Below are 20,588 nucleotides of genomic sequence, written 5' to 3'. Positions count from 1 at the left end.
TATTTATTTTTACTTTGCTGATAGTCATCCTTAAAATTTATCTTAAACTCACAAGTTGATCACTATCTTCACCTTCATCCTCAAATATACAAGGAACTGAAAACGCTCTGATGACCCTCTTCCCTGGTTTCCTGCTGTCTTTGAGTATAGCTCATTTCTATTTTATGTATTTTTTAAACCAAGAATTTAGTCAAGATTGTTTTTCTTACATGATACAGACAATACTTATATAGATTAGCCCATGAGTTTGCCAGTTTTTTCTCCTCCTAAATGTATCTGTGACATCTCTTCTGGGATCATTTTTTTCTTCCTGAAGTATTTTTTGGAGATTTGTTTAGTGAAAGTCCATTGGTGGTGAGATGTTTTGATTTCATTTTTTCTATTTTGTCCTTGATCTTTAAAATTGTTTTACCACATACATATTTCTTAGGGAAACAGTTATTATTTTTATTCATATTTTCTTCTGGTTTATGGCCTTTCTTATTGCTTTTAAAATGATTATGACCAGATTGCTTGCCATTATCTTTGTCTTTAATACCTATAATTTCACTAGTCTGTGTTTTTTATATTGACAGTTTTTCCATGTGGCATTTGTTTTACTTCATTTTCTTCCTAAATCCACTTATATTTGTGGATTAAGTCTATCATAAATTTGGGAACATTATCAGCTTCAGTCTCTTTGAATATTGCCTCTTCACAATTCTCTCTATCCTTTCCTCTGTAACACTAGTTAAATTCATGTTGGATCTTCTTATTCTAGCTACCATGTCTGTTAAGCTCTACTTTAGACTTTCAATTGTTAATTCTTATTAGAACAAGAGAAACAGAAATCCATGTGATTTCATCTTACATAACACTAGTTTAGGATAATTAAGAAGTCTTAATATCCAAATTTTTACAAGAAAAGAAAAATTAAAAAAATAAGTCCCAGACTATTTACAGTACGATTTTTGTTTCTAATACTCATGATTTAGCAAAAGTAAATAATGTATATTTACAGACACATACACATTAAATGAGAATGGTTGTTTTTAAAATGCAAGAAAATGAGAAACACAAAGTTCAGGTTAATGATTGTTTTTGAAAAGGAAGATGAGTGAGATGGGAAAGTGGCTAAATAGATAGCTGTTTGTTGGGTTATAATGTTGCAGGTATATTTATTATTATGTTTATAGCTAACTTGTATAGAATATATGGCATGTATTCTTCTTTTTTATATATTTCTTTCTTTCTTTCTTTCTTTCTCTCTTTCTTTCTTTCTTTCAGTTGGGTCTTTGTTGCTGTGTGCAGGCTTTCTCTAGTTGCGGCGAGTGGGGCTACTCTTCTTTGTGGTGCATGGGCTTCTCATTGCAGTGGCTTCTCTTGTTGTGGAGCACGGGCTCTATGCATGCGGGCTTCAGTAGTTGTGGCACACGGGCTCAGTAGTTGTGGCTCGCAGGCTCTAGAGTGCAGGCTCAGTAGTTGTGGCTCATGGGCTTAGTTGCTGTGCAGCATGTGGGATCTTCCTGGACCAGGGCTTGAACCCGTGTCCCCTGCATTGGCAGTCGGATTCTTAACCACTGCACCACCAGGGAAGCCCCTACTGCATGTTTTCTTTAAGTATTACATTGAAACCAATGATAAAGAAAAATTGAATTAATCAGCTTTCACTCTAACAATTAGACATTCCACTTGGGATTTCAAATTCCACTTGGGATTTCAATTAAATATCCCCAACTTTACAAATCCACACCCAAACCCTTAGTTCTGTTTCTCTCTCTCTCTCTCTCTCTCTCTCTCTCTCTCTCTTTTTTTGGCCATGCCACATGGCACATGGGATCTTAGTTCCCTGACCAGGGATCGAACCTGCGCCAAACCCTTAGTTCTTTAGAGCACCTACCCTCATCCACCCCTCAAATCTGTTGCTTTCCTAGTCTTATCTGTCAATTGAGTCATTGTCCAACTAGTAACTCACTCCAAGATCTTGGAAGCAAGCTTTGATTTCTTTCTCTCACTCCCTGTATCCAATCCATATATGAGTCCCGTTAACTCTTCTTCCATATGATAAAACTCTTTCTCACTGTCTCCTCTGCTATGACTCTAATTCAAGCAACTGTATTACAGCCTGGTGTACTACATCAGCTTCCCAATTGTTCTCCCTGATTCTACTCTTAATCCATTCTACAGAGAGCAAAAGAGTGTTATTGAAATAATAATAATAATAACATATAATTAGGTCTTTTATTTCTTAAGACCCTCCAATATCTTCCCATTGGACTTGAATAAAAACTGAACTCCTACTTGATCTGGCACCCATCTACTTATCTGCCCTCTTTTCTAATTTTCCCTCTGTCTAGCTTGGAGAGCTGGAAGAATGAAAGTGCCATTGAACAGTATAAGTTAACAAGGAGGAAGTGCTGGTTTCACTTCTTGCTGTCATAATGTGCACTAGACAGCTCTCTCTCCCTTTAAATGTTCTCTTAGCTTTCCATTCTCCTTAGATCCACTCAAAGTTACCTTTTTAGTGATAATTTCTCCCTCCCCATTCTTATTATCTCTCTGTATCATGGTGTACTTTAACTTCCTTATAGTATTTAAAACTACATGATACTGTTTCATATATACATTTGCTTATTTGTTTATCACAGATCTTCTCGAATAAAATGCGAGTTCCATGAGGTTGGGTCTTGTCTCTCTTGTCTATTTCTCCATACACAGCACCTGTTAGAGTGCCTGGTATATGGTGGGTGAGCAAATGTGTATGCCTTAAAGGAATAAGTGAAAGCAACACTTCCTTTTTATGAAGTTACACTTTGTAATGGCAATGTCATTCTTCCAGATTCCAAGGTAGAAATTTTAATTGTTGTTGTTATTTTCTCCCAAGAATACCATTAGTTCTTATGTTCCACATTCTCTAACCCCTTGTCACTTCTTTATATTCTGTGTAAACTATTCTTATCACTACTCTGCCAGACTATTGAAATAGTCTCGCAATCATTTCCTGCCTCAGTCTTTCAGACTACAATCCTTTCTACGCTCTTGTTAGAATGCAGCCTTCCTAGAGGGACACCCTAGATTGCAGAGACTCTCTATCACCTCCTTATTACACATACACTTTTCTCTGCAGTGCTCAAGTGCTTCTATAGTGCTTCTCTTAACTACAGGGAATGAATGCCTCATTCCCTGTCTTTTCCCTTTTTGACACCAAATATTTCAGTTGATTTTACTGTGATTCTGACGTACCCAATACTTTTTACATCCTGCCTCATGGCTTTTCCTTCACTTGAAAGAATATCTTTCCTCTTCTATTTGTATCTGAAAATATCTTATCTATCATTAATGTCCATAGGTGACATACATACAACCTCTTCCATGAAGCTTTCTCTGGTCCCACCGTAGTAATACTCTTGCTGACATTTATATCTTGCTTCCTTTTGAACATTAAGTATTCTTTCACAAGAGAATTCCTAATATGATTGTCATATCTAAAAATATCTCATACTGTCTTCTATCAAAATGTTGTCTCTTACTGGAAACAGTAAGTTCATTAAAATTACAGCTATTTTTTATATTCTCTACAGCAGCTAGTCATAATTTTTAATAAATATTTATTAAACTATAACCCAAGAGAGACATTGTATTAATTAATGAGTGCTTTATCTAATGTTGATTGTAGGATCAGTGTCATTACTTTGTGTCCCTCCTCTTTTATGTTAGCAATTACTAAATATTTATGAAGATTAAAGAGGTAAAGATATTTGAATATATTTCTCAAGTAATTATAGCAATTAAAAGTCTAAAGGACTAAATGAAATTTCATTGTTGAAGTGGTGAAGCAGAATTTGGTGGGGAGTGGGGGATGACATGATTTAAAAAGACAAAGTTGTTAAACATTTGAGGAAGGAAGTTAAGAGAAGTTGAGAGAAATAAAATATGACTCATTGCTGAAAATAATGGTTATGTGGAAAAATTTTAAGCATATTTTTTCCAGAAACTAAAAGCACCAAAAAAGAAAAAAGGTATCAATTGATCAATTGTCATGATAAAGAAGAAGAAGTGATTGATAGAATTTGAATTTGGAGATTTGTGCAATTAATCATTGGGATTTAAGAAATGAATTGTGTCTTTAACCACTATGTAAAAGAAAAATTCATCTCAGGAATAATGAAAGAACAGATGCCAAAAATGAAATCAATTAATTTTGGAAAAGTATAGCCTAGAACATCAGGAAAGAAGTATTCTAGTTCTGATTTTACCCAACTGGCTTTAAGACCTTGGGAATTCACTCTCTCACACCTCTCTAATTATGTTTGACTAAGCAAGCTTTAAGGCCTCTTCCAGATCAAACATCTCTAAGTCAGTGAGCATGAAAACTGGAAGGAAAAAAAAAAAAAAAGAGGTTTAAATAGCAACAGCCTAGAAGACTTGCCAGATTTTTATGGTGATCTAAATGTGAGGCAAGATTGAGAACAAAGTAGGAAATTTATGATCATAATGAACATGACAAGGAGAAGCATAGCTCTGGAAATTTTGGCAGATATTATTAGTGCTATGTTATCATTTGAGGATTTTAAATGATGTGATGTTCCTGGGTTTTCTTTCCCAGTAAATTGGGTAATTTTGATCTATGATATTTTTTAATTACTGAGTATTTTATTTTTTATTTATTTTTTAATTTTTTTTGCGTTACGCGGGCCTCTCACCGCTGTGGCCTCTCCCGTTGCGGAGCACAGGCTCCGGACGCGCAGGCTCAGTGGCCATGGCTCACGGGCCCAGCCACTCTGCGGCATGTGGGATCCTCCCAGACCGGGGCACGAACCTGTGTCCGCTGCATCGGCAGGCGGACTCCCAACCACTGCTCCACCAGGGAAGCCCTACTGAGTATTTTAAATCAGTACATCTCTGTGGCTAAGTAGATATCTTAGTTTACCTTAAAAAAAAATCATAGGGAGACAGCTAATAACGGATTTGATGGTGTGTTTTATAGAGGGAATTGTTCATGGCAAATTACTACAATAGCGTTTTTAAATTATCCCTGTAACTTTGCAGTTAGATGGTACTGAAGATGATGAAAAATAGTGGAATTCTTATGGCTTCTTGAACTAGGGCAAATCAGATGTTTTGAACAATATTAATCTAGTGTCCTTTGACATATGTTAGCAAGAGAGCTGCCGGGAAGCATTATGTCCATTATTGATGCACAGAGGTGGTTGTTGATGTGATTATGGGATAGAATTTTGAAAGGTTAAATAGTAACTCAGAACCAAGAAGGTGACTACAATAGACTCGAAGTCTCAGACTTAAAGTTCTTCATTCTTTTTTTCCATAATGTGGCAGAATAAATGGCTACATTTCTTTACAGTTGATGCAGACATTTGTTTTTAAACTGAAATAAATGAATGAATGAGGGTGGAATAGACAAAATATATTCAGACCAGATTTTAATAAAAACCCTCTAGATTAGTCCAACTGCAGTGTGATAAGGAAGTGAGCAACAGCAGGATTGGAGAGACCAGTTTTGGAAGGTAGATGAGAGCATTATGTTGATAATGTTCTCGAAAGTTCTACATAAGAAGCTAAGAGAAAGTAGTATATGATCTGTGTACTTCCATCCCTCCAAAATATCGAAAAGACACTTAAACCATTGAGATACTTTCTACATTTTGTTCTAGGCAGTAGAAGACACATAACAAATTATAGAATTTAAACAGAATGTAATGGGTGAGACTAATGTTACATGAAGACTAAGATAACAATAAAAATGTAATATCCAACACACTCAGAACTCTTGAAGGAAAGACTTTACCTCATTTTCTTACTCTGGGATTCAGGCACCTGGTATCAGCATCTTTATATAGAAATAGACAAAGAGGGATCTTTAACTCTGAATTTTATAAAATAGCATAGATGTATTTGTTATGATTGAGTTAATGCTCCAACATTTGAGCTGTGTACAGTTACTATACATAGTTACATGCAAAATAATTGAAAAGATAGTGAGTTCCATTTCTTATTTATTAAAGAAATGGTGAAAACTCTTGATCTCAGAGGCTAAGAGCCCAGAGCTAATCTGTGTCCCTTGTTTCTTGTCTCACACCATCTAGTTTTTCCTGGAATGTCTGTCTTGCTTTAGAGCCCTAATCACTGAATCAAAGTCTTCTCGTGTGCAATTTTTTTTTCAAAATGCGATCCTGGAGTACTGTGGATTTGCTTCCCTTCAGTTTGCTCAGCAAAATTCAAGCTGCAAACTGAGTCTTTCTGTCCTGCTTGCCCCCTCCATTGTCACTGTGCAGAGATGAATGAACTGCAGCTGTGTTCATGGTTGTGGGAATTAAAACCCCTTTGTTGGGAAAAACTACATTCTGCAGGGATAGAAGATGCGTGGATTCCCATTGATGTAGAACCATGACATCTCTTGTGGACACCTTAATATATGTTTCCAACATTAAGCTATAGCTTAGGAGAATTTGCTAGTTGTTACTAAAACTACTTAATGCTCAGTAGTATGCAGTTTGCATGATGATTATGTAAAAAAAAAAACAAAAAATACACACACAACACAAACAGAAAGTAAATATTAGTGATTATTCTCTTAAGATGATAGAATTATGTATTGTCTTTTCCTCATTTTTTCTAGGCTTTTATATTTCCTATAATATATAGAGTTACTATTGTAATGAAAATGCAATAAAATCTTACAGCCCAATGGTGTGTATGAAGGGAAATGGATGATGTGCCATTGAGAAGAGCAATGATATCTGGAAAATTAAGTCACCAGCGAAGGAAGGTGCTAAAACCCAAGTTGGACCTTGAAAAATCAGAAACAGCTCAGAAAAATGGAGAGAGGCAAGGGACAAGGATTTCAAAAGAAGCAAAGAAAATGGACAGAATATACTTACTCATAAGATTAGCATTATTTATGGAGCCCCTTCTTAGAATTTTTCAAGTATCATATCTCCCCACCTGATTAAAATTTGTAAACAAGTGCTCTCTAACCAGTGATGCTAAACATAGCTGTGTGTTATCCTTGCTGTCCTTGAACCACGGAAATTGACAATGACTCTTTTAAAACATCACTATTTGATTATTCTATGGTATGTCCCGGTTCATTTCTTCCTTTTGGAATTGAGAAGAAATTGCTAAGTGTTCTGCTTTAAACGAAAGGAATAACCCTTGTCCTGTGGCACTCCATGTAGAAGAGGGACATACTCAGTGCCATCATTCTAAAGAGGTGACCACTAGATATCTGTTTTGCTGGGCACAGAAAATTCAAATGACTAAATCAGTGTTGATCAAACTCAGTACTAGGGGGGCACCTTGGTAACTGCCATGCCAGGTGGTCAAAATTTTCCCTGCAACCTCTCCAACTTATTTTATAAAGTCTGTATCTATCTAGGGATTCTACCTAATATTTTACTTGAAAAGTCAGTCCTTTATTCATTTTCACTTTCCTGCCTTTCCCCGCGTCTCTCCCACTTACCCAGCGTTCTCTTTCTTCTCATTCTACCCATTCTTCAAAACCCCCTTCACATCCTACCTCCTCCATTAAGTCTTCAACCACTGCTCCTCTTGCTGATCTGCATTTTTCTAATATCCGAGGGTATCATTTTCAATGATAGGGTTTTTGGTTGTCTACTTTGTGTGGATTTTTGTTTCCCTTGAAGGTATCACACATGACTTGACTTATACATTTTCCACAGAGCATCTAAATGAATATAGTGAAACCTGCCTGGTGGTGAGGTAACAGGGTGATGTTCCCAGAAACGTAATCATCAACCTTCTGGTTCCAACCAGTGTGGGGTCTACATACTAGTGGTCGGCACGTAGTCACCATCCTCCACATGGGTGAAGGGCTTAGTTTCTACAGATCAACTCAAGGGTATGTGTCAGATTGTTATGTATACCCATTGAGGAGGAGCTAGGACTCCGAACTATCATTCCAGCTACCTTGCTTGACTGCTTCTCCTTTGGTCCTGCGTCCCCTCACTTCTCTCATTGTTAACTCCTTGTGCCTGCTCTCTGGGGCTCAGGGAAGGCCTAGGAAACTAAAGCCTTTTTCTCTGCAAACAAGAAACAGGGGACCTGGAGGGGTTTTGTACCCAGGAAGGCCCTGCAGGGTCCTGCTTGGTTTCAATCCCCCTTGTCTTTGATATTCCTCAATCCTGAGGGGAACAGGGGTAGGACAAGAAGGGGAATAAAATTCTGGATAGAGAGGTTAATCGTAAACTTGGCAAGGGAGCTCCGTTTTAGGGGCACTGGGTTTCATACCCAGTAGGTACACAATACTAATGTGGATTTGTGCCATCATTGACTCACTGTCTTGCTCTGCCCCCAGGATCTGAGAACCTAGAAAACTGCTTGGCACACCGAAGTATTTAGTCCATTATTAGGTTGTCTAATTTAGAGCTATCTCATTGCACTACTCAGTAGCAGGGTAGGCTTCCATTCAGGAAGGTTAGTCTCATTCATTCTGTGTAATTGTGCAACAAATAAAAGGCTTTGGATTGGCCTATGTCACTGTCTTGACAAATGACAAATCTATTTTACCTATGCTTTAAGCCTATGATCAGTAATTGTCATTTATTTTTTAAAGGTCCTCCTGGACCTCCAGGTGAAAAAGGAGATAGAGGTTCCACTGGAGAAGTTGGCCCACCAGGCATTCCAGGTCCAGTAGGTATGGTAACTACTCCATCATATACTGCAGGGCTAGGTAATGTACAGCTGTGTATGTGTGTAGGGGGAATGAGTTATTTGACTGATTCTCTGTGTGGCGTGTGTGTGTGTGTCTGCGTGTGTATGTGTGTGTGTGTTGAGGGGATATCAAATGTTTTGGTAGCCTAATCACTATCATGTTCTGAATGGTAAGCAGTGACTCTTGAATTTTAAAGAAAGTTAAGTGTTTTAACAACATGGGGTTGTTCATAAGTCTAGAGAGTGCTGTCCATATCACTGACTGCAAACAGTATTTGGCCGACCTAGTTTTAGGTCACATGTGAAGGAAAATATGAAAACCATCTTCACATTGAATATATTTGGAGGTTACCTGGTTTTTAAGATACAAAAAAACAACTAATGTAAATCAAAGACAAATTGGATTATACTCCTTATATAGTCCTTAACTGGAATTTATCTGCTTAAACCTATGCAATCTCAATGTAAATATTGACTAGAATACAGATGACTTTTCCCTTTGCTGTCAGCCACTCTCTGTATCTTACTTAGAGCAAAATTGTTTCAAATTATTTTCTTCTGTAATCTTGAAAGCAATATTTTGAAAGACAATAATAGAAGACAGAAAAAGAGAAAGAGCATGAACTTTCTTTGCTCTCAAAAAAATAAAGATACTAACAGTAACATGATCATCATGTTATTCATGGCTAGAAATCAAATACCTGCGTGCTTGTTGAAAGTGGGGAGTATACTGCTCCGTCTAATGATAACTAGAATAGTTTGTGCTGCCAAAAAAATGTCTAAATACCAGGGACCTCTTATTTTTCTGTGTTTTGATTATATAAACTGTTCTTCTTTCTGATCAATGCATCAACCAGCCCAGGTTACATCAGAAAAACAATTTTTAAAAATGAAAAGCGTGAATTTGACACATGCCAGCCCTTTACATCATAGTGCTTAAAAAGCCAATATATAAAGTTTACCTTAAAAAGAAAATCTTTTAGAATTCTTTATATATATATATATATATATATATATATATATATATATATATATATATATATATATATATATATATAAATTGTTGGTTTGCCTTTGAAGTAATACCAGGTAAGATTCTTTGTCCAGAAAAGTCTTTCTACTTGACTGGCACCCAGCAGATCTTAGCAATGGTGCATTAATGTCATAAGCAGGGGAAGTAACCAGTGTTATATTATCTGCCAGAGCGGCTATTGTCAAAGGTCTGTCAACTCCTCCATTACAAATTGCAATTGTCAAAGCTTTATAAGTCAACCATAAAAGTTCAGTCTGGGCTACAACTTGCCTTCCAAAGCTTCATCTTGGGAACATCTTTTGTAGCTGTTTCGGAATCAAATAGAAAGAGGGATTTAAAAGTTTCAGCTTTTGTTACTACCATAGAAAGATACCGTTGCAAAGCTGCTTTGATTCTTTAAGTGAGGGTTTAGTCTGCTGCTGTTGGTATTGCTCATATACACAAATAGGCATTATCTGGCCCCTCAAAAAAGAGAGGTAGATTTCATTGTTGGGGTGATAAATTGACTCTTTTAGATTATTAGGTTGTTATTTGATTTGGTGCACTGCAGCAAAAATATTCAATTTACTAGGCATCTCTCCTACCTAATTGCTGCATTCTGTTTTGTTCTTTGCCAGATTGCCTATTTGCCCCATGTTTGGTAGGGAATCGGGAAGTTAAAAGTATATGATGGACTGTCTTGATAATTCTACTTCCTGATTTAAGCAGGTTTACTAAAATCCCACCTATAGGGACTTCCCTGGTGGTCCAGTGGCTAAGACTCCGTGCTCCCAATGCAGGGGGCCCAGGTTTGATCACTGGTCATGGAACTAGATCCCACATGCTGCAACTAAGAGTTCACATGCCTTAACTAAAGATCCCACATGCCACAACTAAAAGGTCCCATGTGCCACAACTAAGACCTGGTGCAGCCAAACAAATAAATAAATAAATATTACAATGGGAGTGTTTAAAGAAAAGACAAAAGAAACCCTGTACCAACAAAACAAAACAAAAACAAACAAAAAATACCTATACATGCAATTGAGCCCACTAAACTCAGCTTGACTCGAAACCATGATATGAAAATCTGAGAAGATATAAGTGCTTAGTAGTATTAAATAGTCAGTACATTAAATATATTACAATTGTTACTCATGTCCTGGGGCGGATATTATGTTAAACTGTGCTTTATCTCAAGATAATATAATAGAAGTTCCTTTCAGCGTGCCATTTCCTTGGAAGCATGCCAAGGAGAATTACCTATGACCTTTTACTTTAAAAAATGTTTACTGAATACTTTCCCTGTGCCTGGGACACACACACACACACACACACACACATATGGCTACATTATTGTTTGGGATTACAATGGAGTATGTAAAAACAAGAGCATGAGAGATAGAGTAATATATTCCTGCACTAGGGCCTCAGTATTTTTTTAATAAATATTCTTTGATACTTCTCATTGCTTGACTTGTGATTTTCCTGGGACAAATCTTAAAAATCCAATTTTTAGCTTAAATTTCAAAGTTATCATTTCAGCTATAGCAAAATTTTGCCATTTGAAGATTCCTGATTAGACTATTTAAGGCTTCCAGTTAAAACTCTAAGATTTTTTTTTCTTGTGTGTTTTTATTTGTAGTGACAATCTGTTACATATTGAATATCTACAGTGTACTAAATGCACTAATGTTTCTACTTACTGTTACTGTTATCTATCAATTTTTACACGTGAAATTTTAGGAAAGACATTGTTCCTCCATTTGGAGATTCACCTCTTTCATATCTATTAGTGAAATTAGATTGTTTCATTATTCTCTCAAATCTTTATGCAAAATGAATTATTACCACTGTTTTTTTTGGGGGGGGTTTCTTCATTTACCATGTAGGTCCTCCAGGTCTTAAAGGTGATCGGGGAGCCATTGGTTTTCCTGGAAGTCGAGGATTCCCAGGATCAGTGGGGAAGACCGGGAGGCCAGGTATTATGACAATGCATATTTTCTTCACAGAATATGTAAAATAAACACCAGATCATAGATATTCCTTTCAACTTCTTAGATAACAAAAACAATGGTCATCATAGTATGAATAGCAGCACTCACATGCAATTTATTTTGTGATCTGAAACATTTTGAAACTGATTTCTGTCTACCTGAGGAAAGTTTCTATGTCCAGAAGGAAAATAGTTCCATATAAAATCACAACAGAGGATCTGTCAACTAACACACCACTATAAATCATCATGAAGAATGGTATCTATCTTAGAATAAAGAGAGTGGAAAGACTGGTAGAGAAAAACAAACAAGCAAAGTATAAACACCCCTTTAACCAAAACCACCAAACCCTGTTAAGTTACAGTTAGCAAAATACAGGCAGACCTGAAATCCTATCCTTTGCAAGATAACCTGCCTGCTACTGTATATTAGTACTTAATAATCACCGTGTTCGGGCCCTTTACAATTGACATACATGATGATATTATTTCTACTCCTTATGCCGCTAGCCTAAGCTTGAATTGTGAACTGTACACAGAAATTTTAGAAGAGAGCAGGGGACAGAAAGATGCAGAACCATTTAGCTGTATTACCAAGTGGTAAGTAATAAAACATTTGTAAAGTGGGGCAAAAGTAATGGAAGCTGGAAGCTGTGGAAGTAGAAAGTAGAGTGATTAACTCTGTACAGCAAGACAAGATGTCACAAAGAAAGTCGTGTTAGAGCTGGCCTAAAGATGCACAGGATTTCTTTACATCTGTGGTTCTCAAACTTGAGCAGACATTACCTGTAGGGCCTGTTAAAACAGCTTACTGGGCTCCACCCCCGGAGGACTTTCTGATACAGTAGGTTAGGGATTGGGCTCCCTGGGGAATGTTTACTCCTCCCAAGTTTCCAGGTGACAGTGAAGATGCTGATCAGGGACCACACTTTGAGAACCACATCTTCAGGTGAAGAAAACTGGAGAAAGAGAGACTGTAAAAATGAAAGCAGGGGTAGAGGTAATAAATCCCTTGACAAAAGATATTCTCAGGAGATTACTTCCTTATTAAAAGACTCAAATGTGGTAGAAACATGAGCAGCAGTGCCTGGTACTAGTTTAGTTATACTGCAGATTAAAACAGTGAATGCATTCTTCCTCTACAAGAGTCCAAAGAGGGTAATAAAATTAGAAATAAAATCTACTAATTGTCATTTTCTAGTTAATGACACAGCCTGGACTATCTGAGTGATATCAAAGCAAAGTGATTTCAAAGCAAAAAGATTAAGAAGGAGCAGCCCTATTTATTTTCTACTTTCTCTCCTGCTCCCCTTTTCTTCCCCACCCTGCCCTCTTCCTTTCACATGTATTAAGTACTCAATATATATATATATATATACAAGGGACAGTGCTTGGTGCAGGGAAATGAGAAGTAAATAAGACACAGTCCTTAACTGATAAAGTATACAAATATAAGAAGAGAAAGAGAAGACTTTCTTCTTGATCCATGGCAGATTTATAGAGCATTTACCATCAGACAGATTTACTGCAGAGAGCTTGGAGGACTTAATTGAAGTGTAACCTTACATATCTTCAAAATCCCTAGAGTACTCCGAATAGAACCTCATTAAATGAACTAGGTTTTCCAGCAGTGTAAATAATGTGCTTCTCTCCAGTTAGACTCTTGGAGTCCATTCAAAGTCTGATTCTAAGGGTGAGTTATGGTCTTTCTTAGGAATGTCTAAAATTATAGGCCACAACGAATTCCTTTATTTATTTGACAAACAGCTATTGAACACTCTGGGCCATTCATGGAGATATTTATAGTCGAATATATGGGTTTGGAACTCAGAGGGGAAGCCAGAGGTAGAAAGACAAAGTTGTAGCTATGCTCATATAAATGTTCACTGAAGTCCATGAATTTTAATAATTATTGATTTTAGTAATATTTTATGGGTAGGCAACAGTGAGAAGAGAAAGGGCCTAAGATAAAGCCTTGAGTGGTTCCAGAAGTACAGACTGAGCAGAAAGAGCAAAGCAGCCAGAGTGAGGAAGAAAACCCAGAGAAGGCGGTGTGAAAAAAACCAAAGGAGTTTCAAAAGTTGGTCAAGTAAGATGCAGTCTACAGAAAGCTCTCCATTTGTTGCTGTGAGGATGTTGCCTTTATCGAGGGCAGTTGTGGTGGGGCTGGGTGGAGTGGGGTGGAAGCCAGATTGGGGAATGCCCAGGGGTGCCTGGCGATGAGGCTGGTAGACATCGGGGTAGAGCAGTCTGGCTCTTCAGAGGGGGAGGAAGAGATCGGTTTTTTCATTTGTTTTTGTTTTTTCTTTGAAAGTGAATTTGAATAATATTTAAATGCTGACAGCAAGGTAAAATAGAGACGTTGTTGAAGATACAGAGGAAGGAATGGTTAAAAAGATTGTGGAAGGTTAAGAAGGTTGAAGGTGAAGCATTCAGGAAATAGAAAGAAGCATTAGGCAGAGGAGGGAAGGTGTCACATCTGAATTGAAGTAGGTGAAAAGAGTTGGGCTGGGCTAAGTGTTCCTGTGTGTGAAAATGAGGAACCCAGTGCCTGGCTCATGGCAGGGGCTCTGAAAATGTTTGAAGTCACAATGATGCTATTGAAAATACCTCCTCTTATATTGATATCTAAAGTTAGAGTGGCGGTATATTACATACCGTCTACCTCTTACTTTTCAGTGCCTTTCAGAAATATTAGTTCTTTATTTTTGACAGAAGAGTGACATATCTGACAGGAGGTGGTTAACTCCAGGTTTTGACAAAGCCCTTGGGCTCGTTTTTAGCCTAAGGTGTCATTATAAAGGAGGGAAGAATCCCTGTTCTCCAGAAAGGATGTTTTTAGTGTGTTCAAGTGTGAGAAAAGATTTCCAAGTGTCGTCTGTGAGGAAATCTCTGAATTATGCTAAAATGACATAAAACATTTTTTTTTTTATTTATAAGAAGAATGGGTCATTTGTTCAGATCTCTGGCTTGAACAGAGATCAAGGTATCGTTAAAATACCTAAGACAGGGACTTCCCTGGTGGCGCAGTGGTTAAGAATCCGCCTGCCAATGCAGGGGACACGGGTTCGAGCCCTGGTCTGGGAAGATCCCACATGCTGCAGAGCAACTAAGCCCGTGCACCACAACTACTGAGCCTGTGCTCTAGAGCCCGAGAGCCACAACTACCGAGCCCACGTGCCACAACTACTGAAGCCCGCACGCCTAGAGCCCGTGCACCACAACAAGAGAAGCCACCACAATGAGAAGTCCGCGCACCGCAACAAAGAGTAGACCCCGCTCGCTGCAACTAGAGGAAGCCCGCACACAGCAACAAAGACCCAACTCAGCCAAAAAATAAATAAATAAATTTATTTAAAAAATAAAATACCCAAGACAAACTACAACATGAAAAGACTTCCCAGAGTAATTTTACAATTATTTTCTAATTCTGAAAATAATGCTAGAATGATCAAATTAAGCTTGTTTATTATATTATCTTCTCTGAAAAGAATTTGAACCGATCAGTTACACCATTTTAACCCCCCTACCCCAATTTTTGTTTAATATCTTAGATTTTTCCTCTTGAGGAAATCTTAAACTTTGGTATTATATCTCATAAAAGCCATCCATCACATAAAAAAAAAAAGAAAAGGTTTTAGGTACTTTGTGCTAAATTAATGATTCTTGTCAATTTAATATTACCTGAAATGACTGAATCACAATTAAAAAATGAATTTAATGATGTACAGTGTAATCATATATGCAGAGCAATTAAAGACTATTATACTGTGATAAGGAATGGTTGGCATTTCAAAATTAAATTTTAATTGGAAATAGTTTCTATTTTTAAGTGCTAAATCTCAATTTTCATGTTACTCATCTCACGTTATTTTGTATTTTTTTTAATCTGGTAAATTGGACATCAAAAAAATCTTCTCTAAGTGTGAATAAGGACAAGTGTTCGAAAACAAAGCATGGATGAGGCAAAGTAAGCTAGAGAAACAGACCAAAAACAACAACAAAATAATGATTAAAACTGCAAAATAAAATATAAAATAATTGTGCCATAAAAAAGTGAAATGAAATGAAAAAATCCTCTCATTCACTGAAAATAAAATCACAGACAGTTCTAGCTAAGTGATGTTGTAAAACAAATAAGAGCTACCATCTCTTACATGCATCTCTTAAGAGCAAGGCCCTTTATAAACATTGTTGCTAATTTTCAAGGTAAGTTTGCAATGGAGGGTACTATTTTTTCATTTGAAAGAATAAACTCAGCTCAGAAGACTTGTTTTGAGCCACATACCTAATAAGCGGCAGAGCAAAATAATTCAACACAAGAGAATTTAAAATGATTGTTATTATTCCAGAGCTCATGATCTTTGAACTATGCCCTTTGACCTCTTGGATGAAAGGAGAACAGTCCTTGATTTTGCTGGAGGAAATCAAGAACATTAATGAAGATTTTGACTTAGAGATAGATGGCTCTATGGTCAATCCTGCATTTATGCCAGGAAGGTGATTACTTACAAGACATCTGTCGACTCTTGGAAGAAGAATCGATATTTGAGAACAGCACCCCTCTAGTGAGATGCAGTTGTCATCGTTGAATTCTCTTGTTGGTACTAAGGGCTTAACCTCTGGATATAGCTTTAGGAACCTTAGGTGAAATAGCAACCCATTAGCAAAGAGCAGGGTCTTAACAATGTTTCCATATAAGGTCCTGACCCTTATTAGCACAGGGTCTGTAGCACACCTCTCAAGTATGTGAATGAGGTTTCTCAAAGCCAAAAGTAACTATCTAGAGGTTTAGACACCCCTCAGACCTTCCCAGCTTCCCCCAAGACTGAGGTAATTGGGATCTCACCACTCCCAGAAATTCATTCACAGCTCCATCTTTGCTAGGCTTCACACAAAAGAAATAGAAAACAAGACAGACAAATTGTAATGGGAACGGAAAAACAAGGTTTGGGATGAGATGGAGGATACCAGGCTTTCTGGGAGAGGGAGGAAGACCCAAAGAAGGAGGAGAAAAAGGAGCGTGAATAATTGCAAGCAAACTGCTTATACCTCAGTTTTGCCTACTTTAGGAAAATGGAACATTTAATGTCCTGGTAAGTAATCTGAGATAATGTATGTAAAGAACCTACCCATAAAATGCTAAGTTCATAAGAGTGTTTCTAAAATGATAGCTGTTATTATTATTATCATCATCATCATCAACATTATTACGTCTGGAAATCTGCAGGTTGTTATACATTGTTATTCTAGAGGACCTTGTGTTGCTCTGTCTGCATTTCAAGCACTGTGAATTGCCTAAATTAAAAAAAGTTTTTTTCCTTTTATTTATTTTTATTTTTTTAAAGGATATTCTGGACAAAAAGGCCAGAAGGGGGAAAAAGGGAGTGGAAGCATGCTAAGTAAGTTTATGGTTTCTTGGTTTTTTTGTGTGTGCCTTTGTAATAGACAAGCTTGTGATAGTGGTGGTCTGGGCTTGAGGCAAAGGTTGAGAACTTCAGTGTTGATCCATGGGGATTCTCTGGAAGTCAGCCACAGCTTTCTACAAATAAACTGTGCTAACTGGTGTAAAACAAATAGGTTAAATTATACTACTCTAAATCTCATTACCCATTTGTATTTAGTTTTTGTGATGAGTGTAATTTTCTAAAAATTTCACATAGAAAATTGTTCAATTTTCAAGCCAATTTCAATCTGCTGAAAGAAAATCAAGCTTATGAATAGAAACAATACAGCCTCCCTACCTACTAACTGAAATAACTGAAATGTTACATATAGGAATTTGAACAATATAAGAATAAGCTAATTCTCTGACAGCTGGGGTATTTTTGTGTGTTTTGTTTTGTTTTGATAAAAACTTGAAAATGGTATTCGATATCCCAGACCTTCAAAACTGCAACAGAATAGATTTCACAACAGGGATCTCTGTGGGTGGAATGCTGACCTCATGTTCCAATGTAGAGAATCTGTAAATTGGATCTTGAAAACTAAATATTAGATATCTTCAGTAGTCGAAGTGCCGTAAGTCAATGGTTGTGTGTCTAGGCCAAATCTACCAGATAAAATGAAAGGATTTTGAAAGGGAATGAGGAATCCACACTTGATTTCTCAGAAACCAAGTGTTCCTCCTCTGTGTTCCCAGATGGAGCTGCACGTAGTGTGTGTGTGTGTGTGTGTGTGTGTGTGTGTGTGTGTGTGTGTGTGTGAGAGAGAGAGAGAGAGAGAATAAGTGATACACACACAGCTATCATAATCTTTACCCATCAAGGGTCTGTTTTAGACAGATTTTCGCAAATCCTTTAATGGATCCCCAAATCTAGCAGTTTTCAGTTGTAATTATTGTTTAAAAACTGCAGTCCCAGTTTCTCTGTCTTAGTAAAAATAATTATTTTTACCTCATACACTGTGTTGATGCCACATTTAGGCAACTTAGGGTCACTATTGTGAATGCCAGCCATTTAAGTATGGTGTAACCACATGATGCTTTCTACAGTTGTTTTCATAATTGTTGCATTGTTGAAGTGTGTTTTCCCCTAAATTGAACAACACTGAGTATTGTGTGTCTCCTCAAAATGCCTTAGTGTTAGTCAATGATTATTATTGTTGTTATTATTATATTAAGATAATAGAAACAATAGGAAAAATTCTCCTTTGTGTCCATTGATTCTTTGATGTGATCACTTTGATCTGCTGTTTTACTTTTTATTCCATTTCTTCTCCTTTCTCCTTGTCACTCCATTTATTTTCACTGAGCTCCTGTGTAACTCTTCTCTATCTGCATGTTTATTTCTATCTTTATCTCTACCTTTATCTTTATCTTTGGTTCTTCTTTATCTCCTTTTCTCCTTTTCCTGAGACTTTCTCTGAGCTTCTTAACCTTGACTCTGGTTAAGCTTGGCAAATAAGGGACACCTTTATTTTGTAGCCTGTTAATCTAACACCCACACTGCCTTTTGTTACCTGAGGTTATCAAATGCTTTGAATTTTTTTTTCAGATACATTCAGATATGTTTTCAGTTACAGATATTTTCATGGCTGTTTTGAAGTTTACGTGCTTGCTTTCTTTGAGGAAGTATTAAGAGAGATTTCTGTGTATAAATGTGTGTGTGTGTACATAGCCTCCAGATTCCTCTCCATGTACCCAGCCCCTCATGGAGAGTATATAATTCCATAATGTTTCAAAAAGACAGAAATAATCAAATACAGAAACATCTATACAGTGTGTTCTGTTTTCTCCTTATTTAAGTTAAAATGCCAATCATCTGCTATGGCAGTATATGTGGCTCTTTTCTCTCAGTGGCTACACACTATTCCATTATATATCACTACCATAATTAGCATAATGTATCATTCAGTTCCCTAGTCATGAACACTTGATGATTTTTCTTTGCTTTAGCTTGGCTTTAAGAAACAATGCTACATTCAGCACTCTTTTACATGATCTTGTGGGAATATTTTTTAATAGAGAATTTGCTAGCAGTAGAATCAATAGTTCAAAGGTGACATGCATTTTACAATTTGATGGATTCTTGCAAATGGCTCCCAAAAGGTTGTACCAATTTGTTCCCTGTGAAAGTGACTGATTCCCCACATATTCAATTAATTCTGGTATATGAAAATTTATATTGAATTATTTTGCTATACTTCTAAAAAATATTTTTCAAGCATGATTTAAATATAACAAAAATAATCATTGATTTCCTCTTTTATTTTTTTTTTGGTTCAGCTTTTTAAAATTAATTTTTATTAGAGTGTAGTTGATTTACAATGTTGTATTGGTTTCTGCTGTATAGCAAAGTGAACTAGTTATACATATACATATATCCACTCTTTTTTAGATTCTATTCCCATATAGGTCATTACAGAGTACTGAGTAGAGTTCCCTGTGCTATACAGTAAGTTATTATTAGTTATCTATTTTATATATAATAGTGTGTATATGTCAATCCCAATCTTGAAATTTATACCCCACCTTCCCCCTTGGTAACCACAACTTTGTTTTCTACATCTCTGACTCTATTTCTGTTTTGTAAATAGGTTCATTTGTACCATTTTTTAAGATTCCACATATAAGCGATACCATATGATCTTTGTCTTTCTCTGTCTGACTTACTTCACTCAGTATGACAATCTCTAGGTCAATCCATGTCACTGCAAATGGCATTATTTCGTTCTTTTTTATGGCTGACTAATATTTTATTGTATATATATACCACATCTTCTTTATCCATTCCTCTGTCGCTGGACATTTAGGTTGCTTCCATGTCCTGGCTATTGTAAATAGTGCTGCAGTGAACATCGGGGTACATGTATCTTTTCGAATTATGGTTTTCTCTGGATATATGCCCAGGAGTGGGATTGCTGGATCATATGGCAGCTCTATTCTTAGTTTTTAAAGGAACCTCCATACTGTTCTCCATGGTGGCTGTACAAATTTACACTCCTACCAACAGTGTAGGAGGGTTCCCTTTTCTCCACACCCTCTCCAGCATTTATTGTTTGTAGATTTTTTAATGATGGCCATTCTGACTGGTATGAGGTGATATCTCATTATAGTTTTGATTTGCATTTCTCTAATAATTAGCAGTGTTGAGCATCTTTTCATGTGCCTCTTGGCCATCTGTATGTCCTCTTTGGAGAAATGTTTATTTAGATCTTCCACCCATTTTTGGATTGGGTTGTTTGTTTTTCTGATATTGAGCTGCATGAGCTGTTTGTATATTTTGGAGATTAATCCCTTGTCGGTCACTTCATTTGCAAATATTTTCTCCCATTCTGTGGGTTTTCTTTTCATTTTGTTTATGGGTGCCTTTGCTGTGCAAAAGCTTTTAAGTTTAATTAGGCCCCATTTGTTTATTTTTGTTTTTATTTTCATTACTCTGGGACATAGATCAGAAAAGATCTATCACA

The 20,588-nt window shown here is 36.7% G+C and overlaps 1 protein-coding gene across 2 annotated transcripts in view; it reads left to right on the top strand.

The window, feature by feature from the left end:
• MSR1 (macrophage scavenger receptor 1) overlaps window positions 1–20,588 on the top strand; it is a gene marked incomplete at its 5' end in the record, with an annotated part of 57,705 nt that overhangs the window by 13,433 nt on the left and 23,684 nt on the right. For both annotated transcript variants that reach the window (XM_081220945.1, XM_081220946.1), the window contains 3 exons: window positions 8,573–8,653; window positions 11,575–11,664; window positions 17,027–17,080. In XM_081220945.1, coding sequence (XP_081077071.1) covers window positions 8,573–8,653; window positions 11,575–11,664; window positions 17,027–17,080 — 225 coding nt within the window. The remainder of the gene's footprint in view (window positions 1–8,572; window positions 8,654–11,574; window positions 11,665–17,026; window positions 17,081–20,588) is intronic.

The sequence above is a fragment of the Mesoplodon bidens genome (genome assembly GCF_964165515.1).
Source record: "Mesoplodon bidens genome assembly, chromosome: 20".
NCBI lineage: Eukaryota > Metazoa > Chordata > Mammalia > Artiodactyla > Ziphiidae > Mesoplodon > Mesoplodon bidens.
This window is presented reverse-complemented; position numbering and strand designations above follow the sequence as displayed.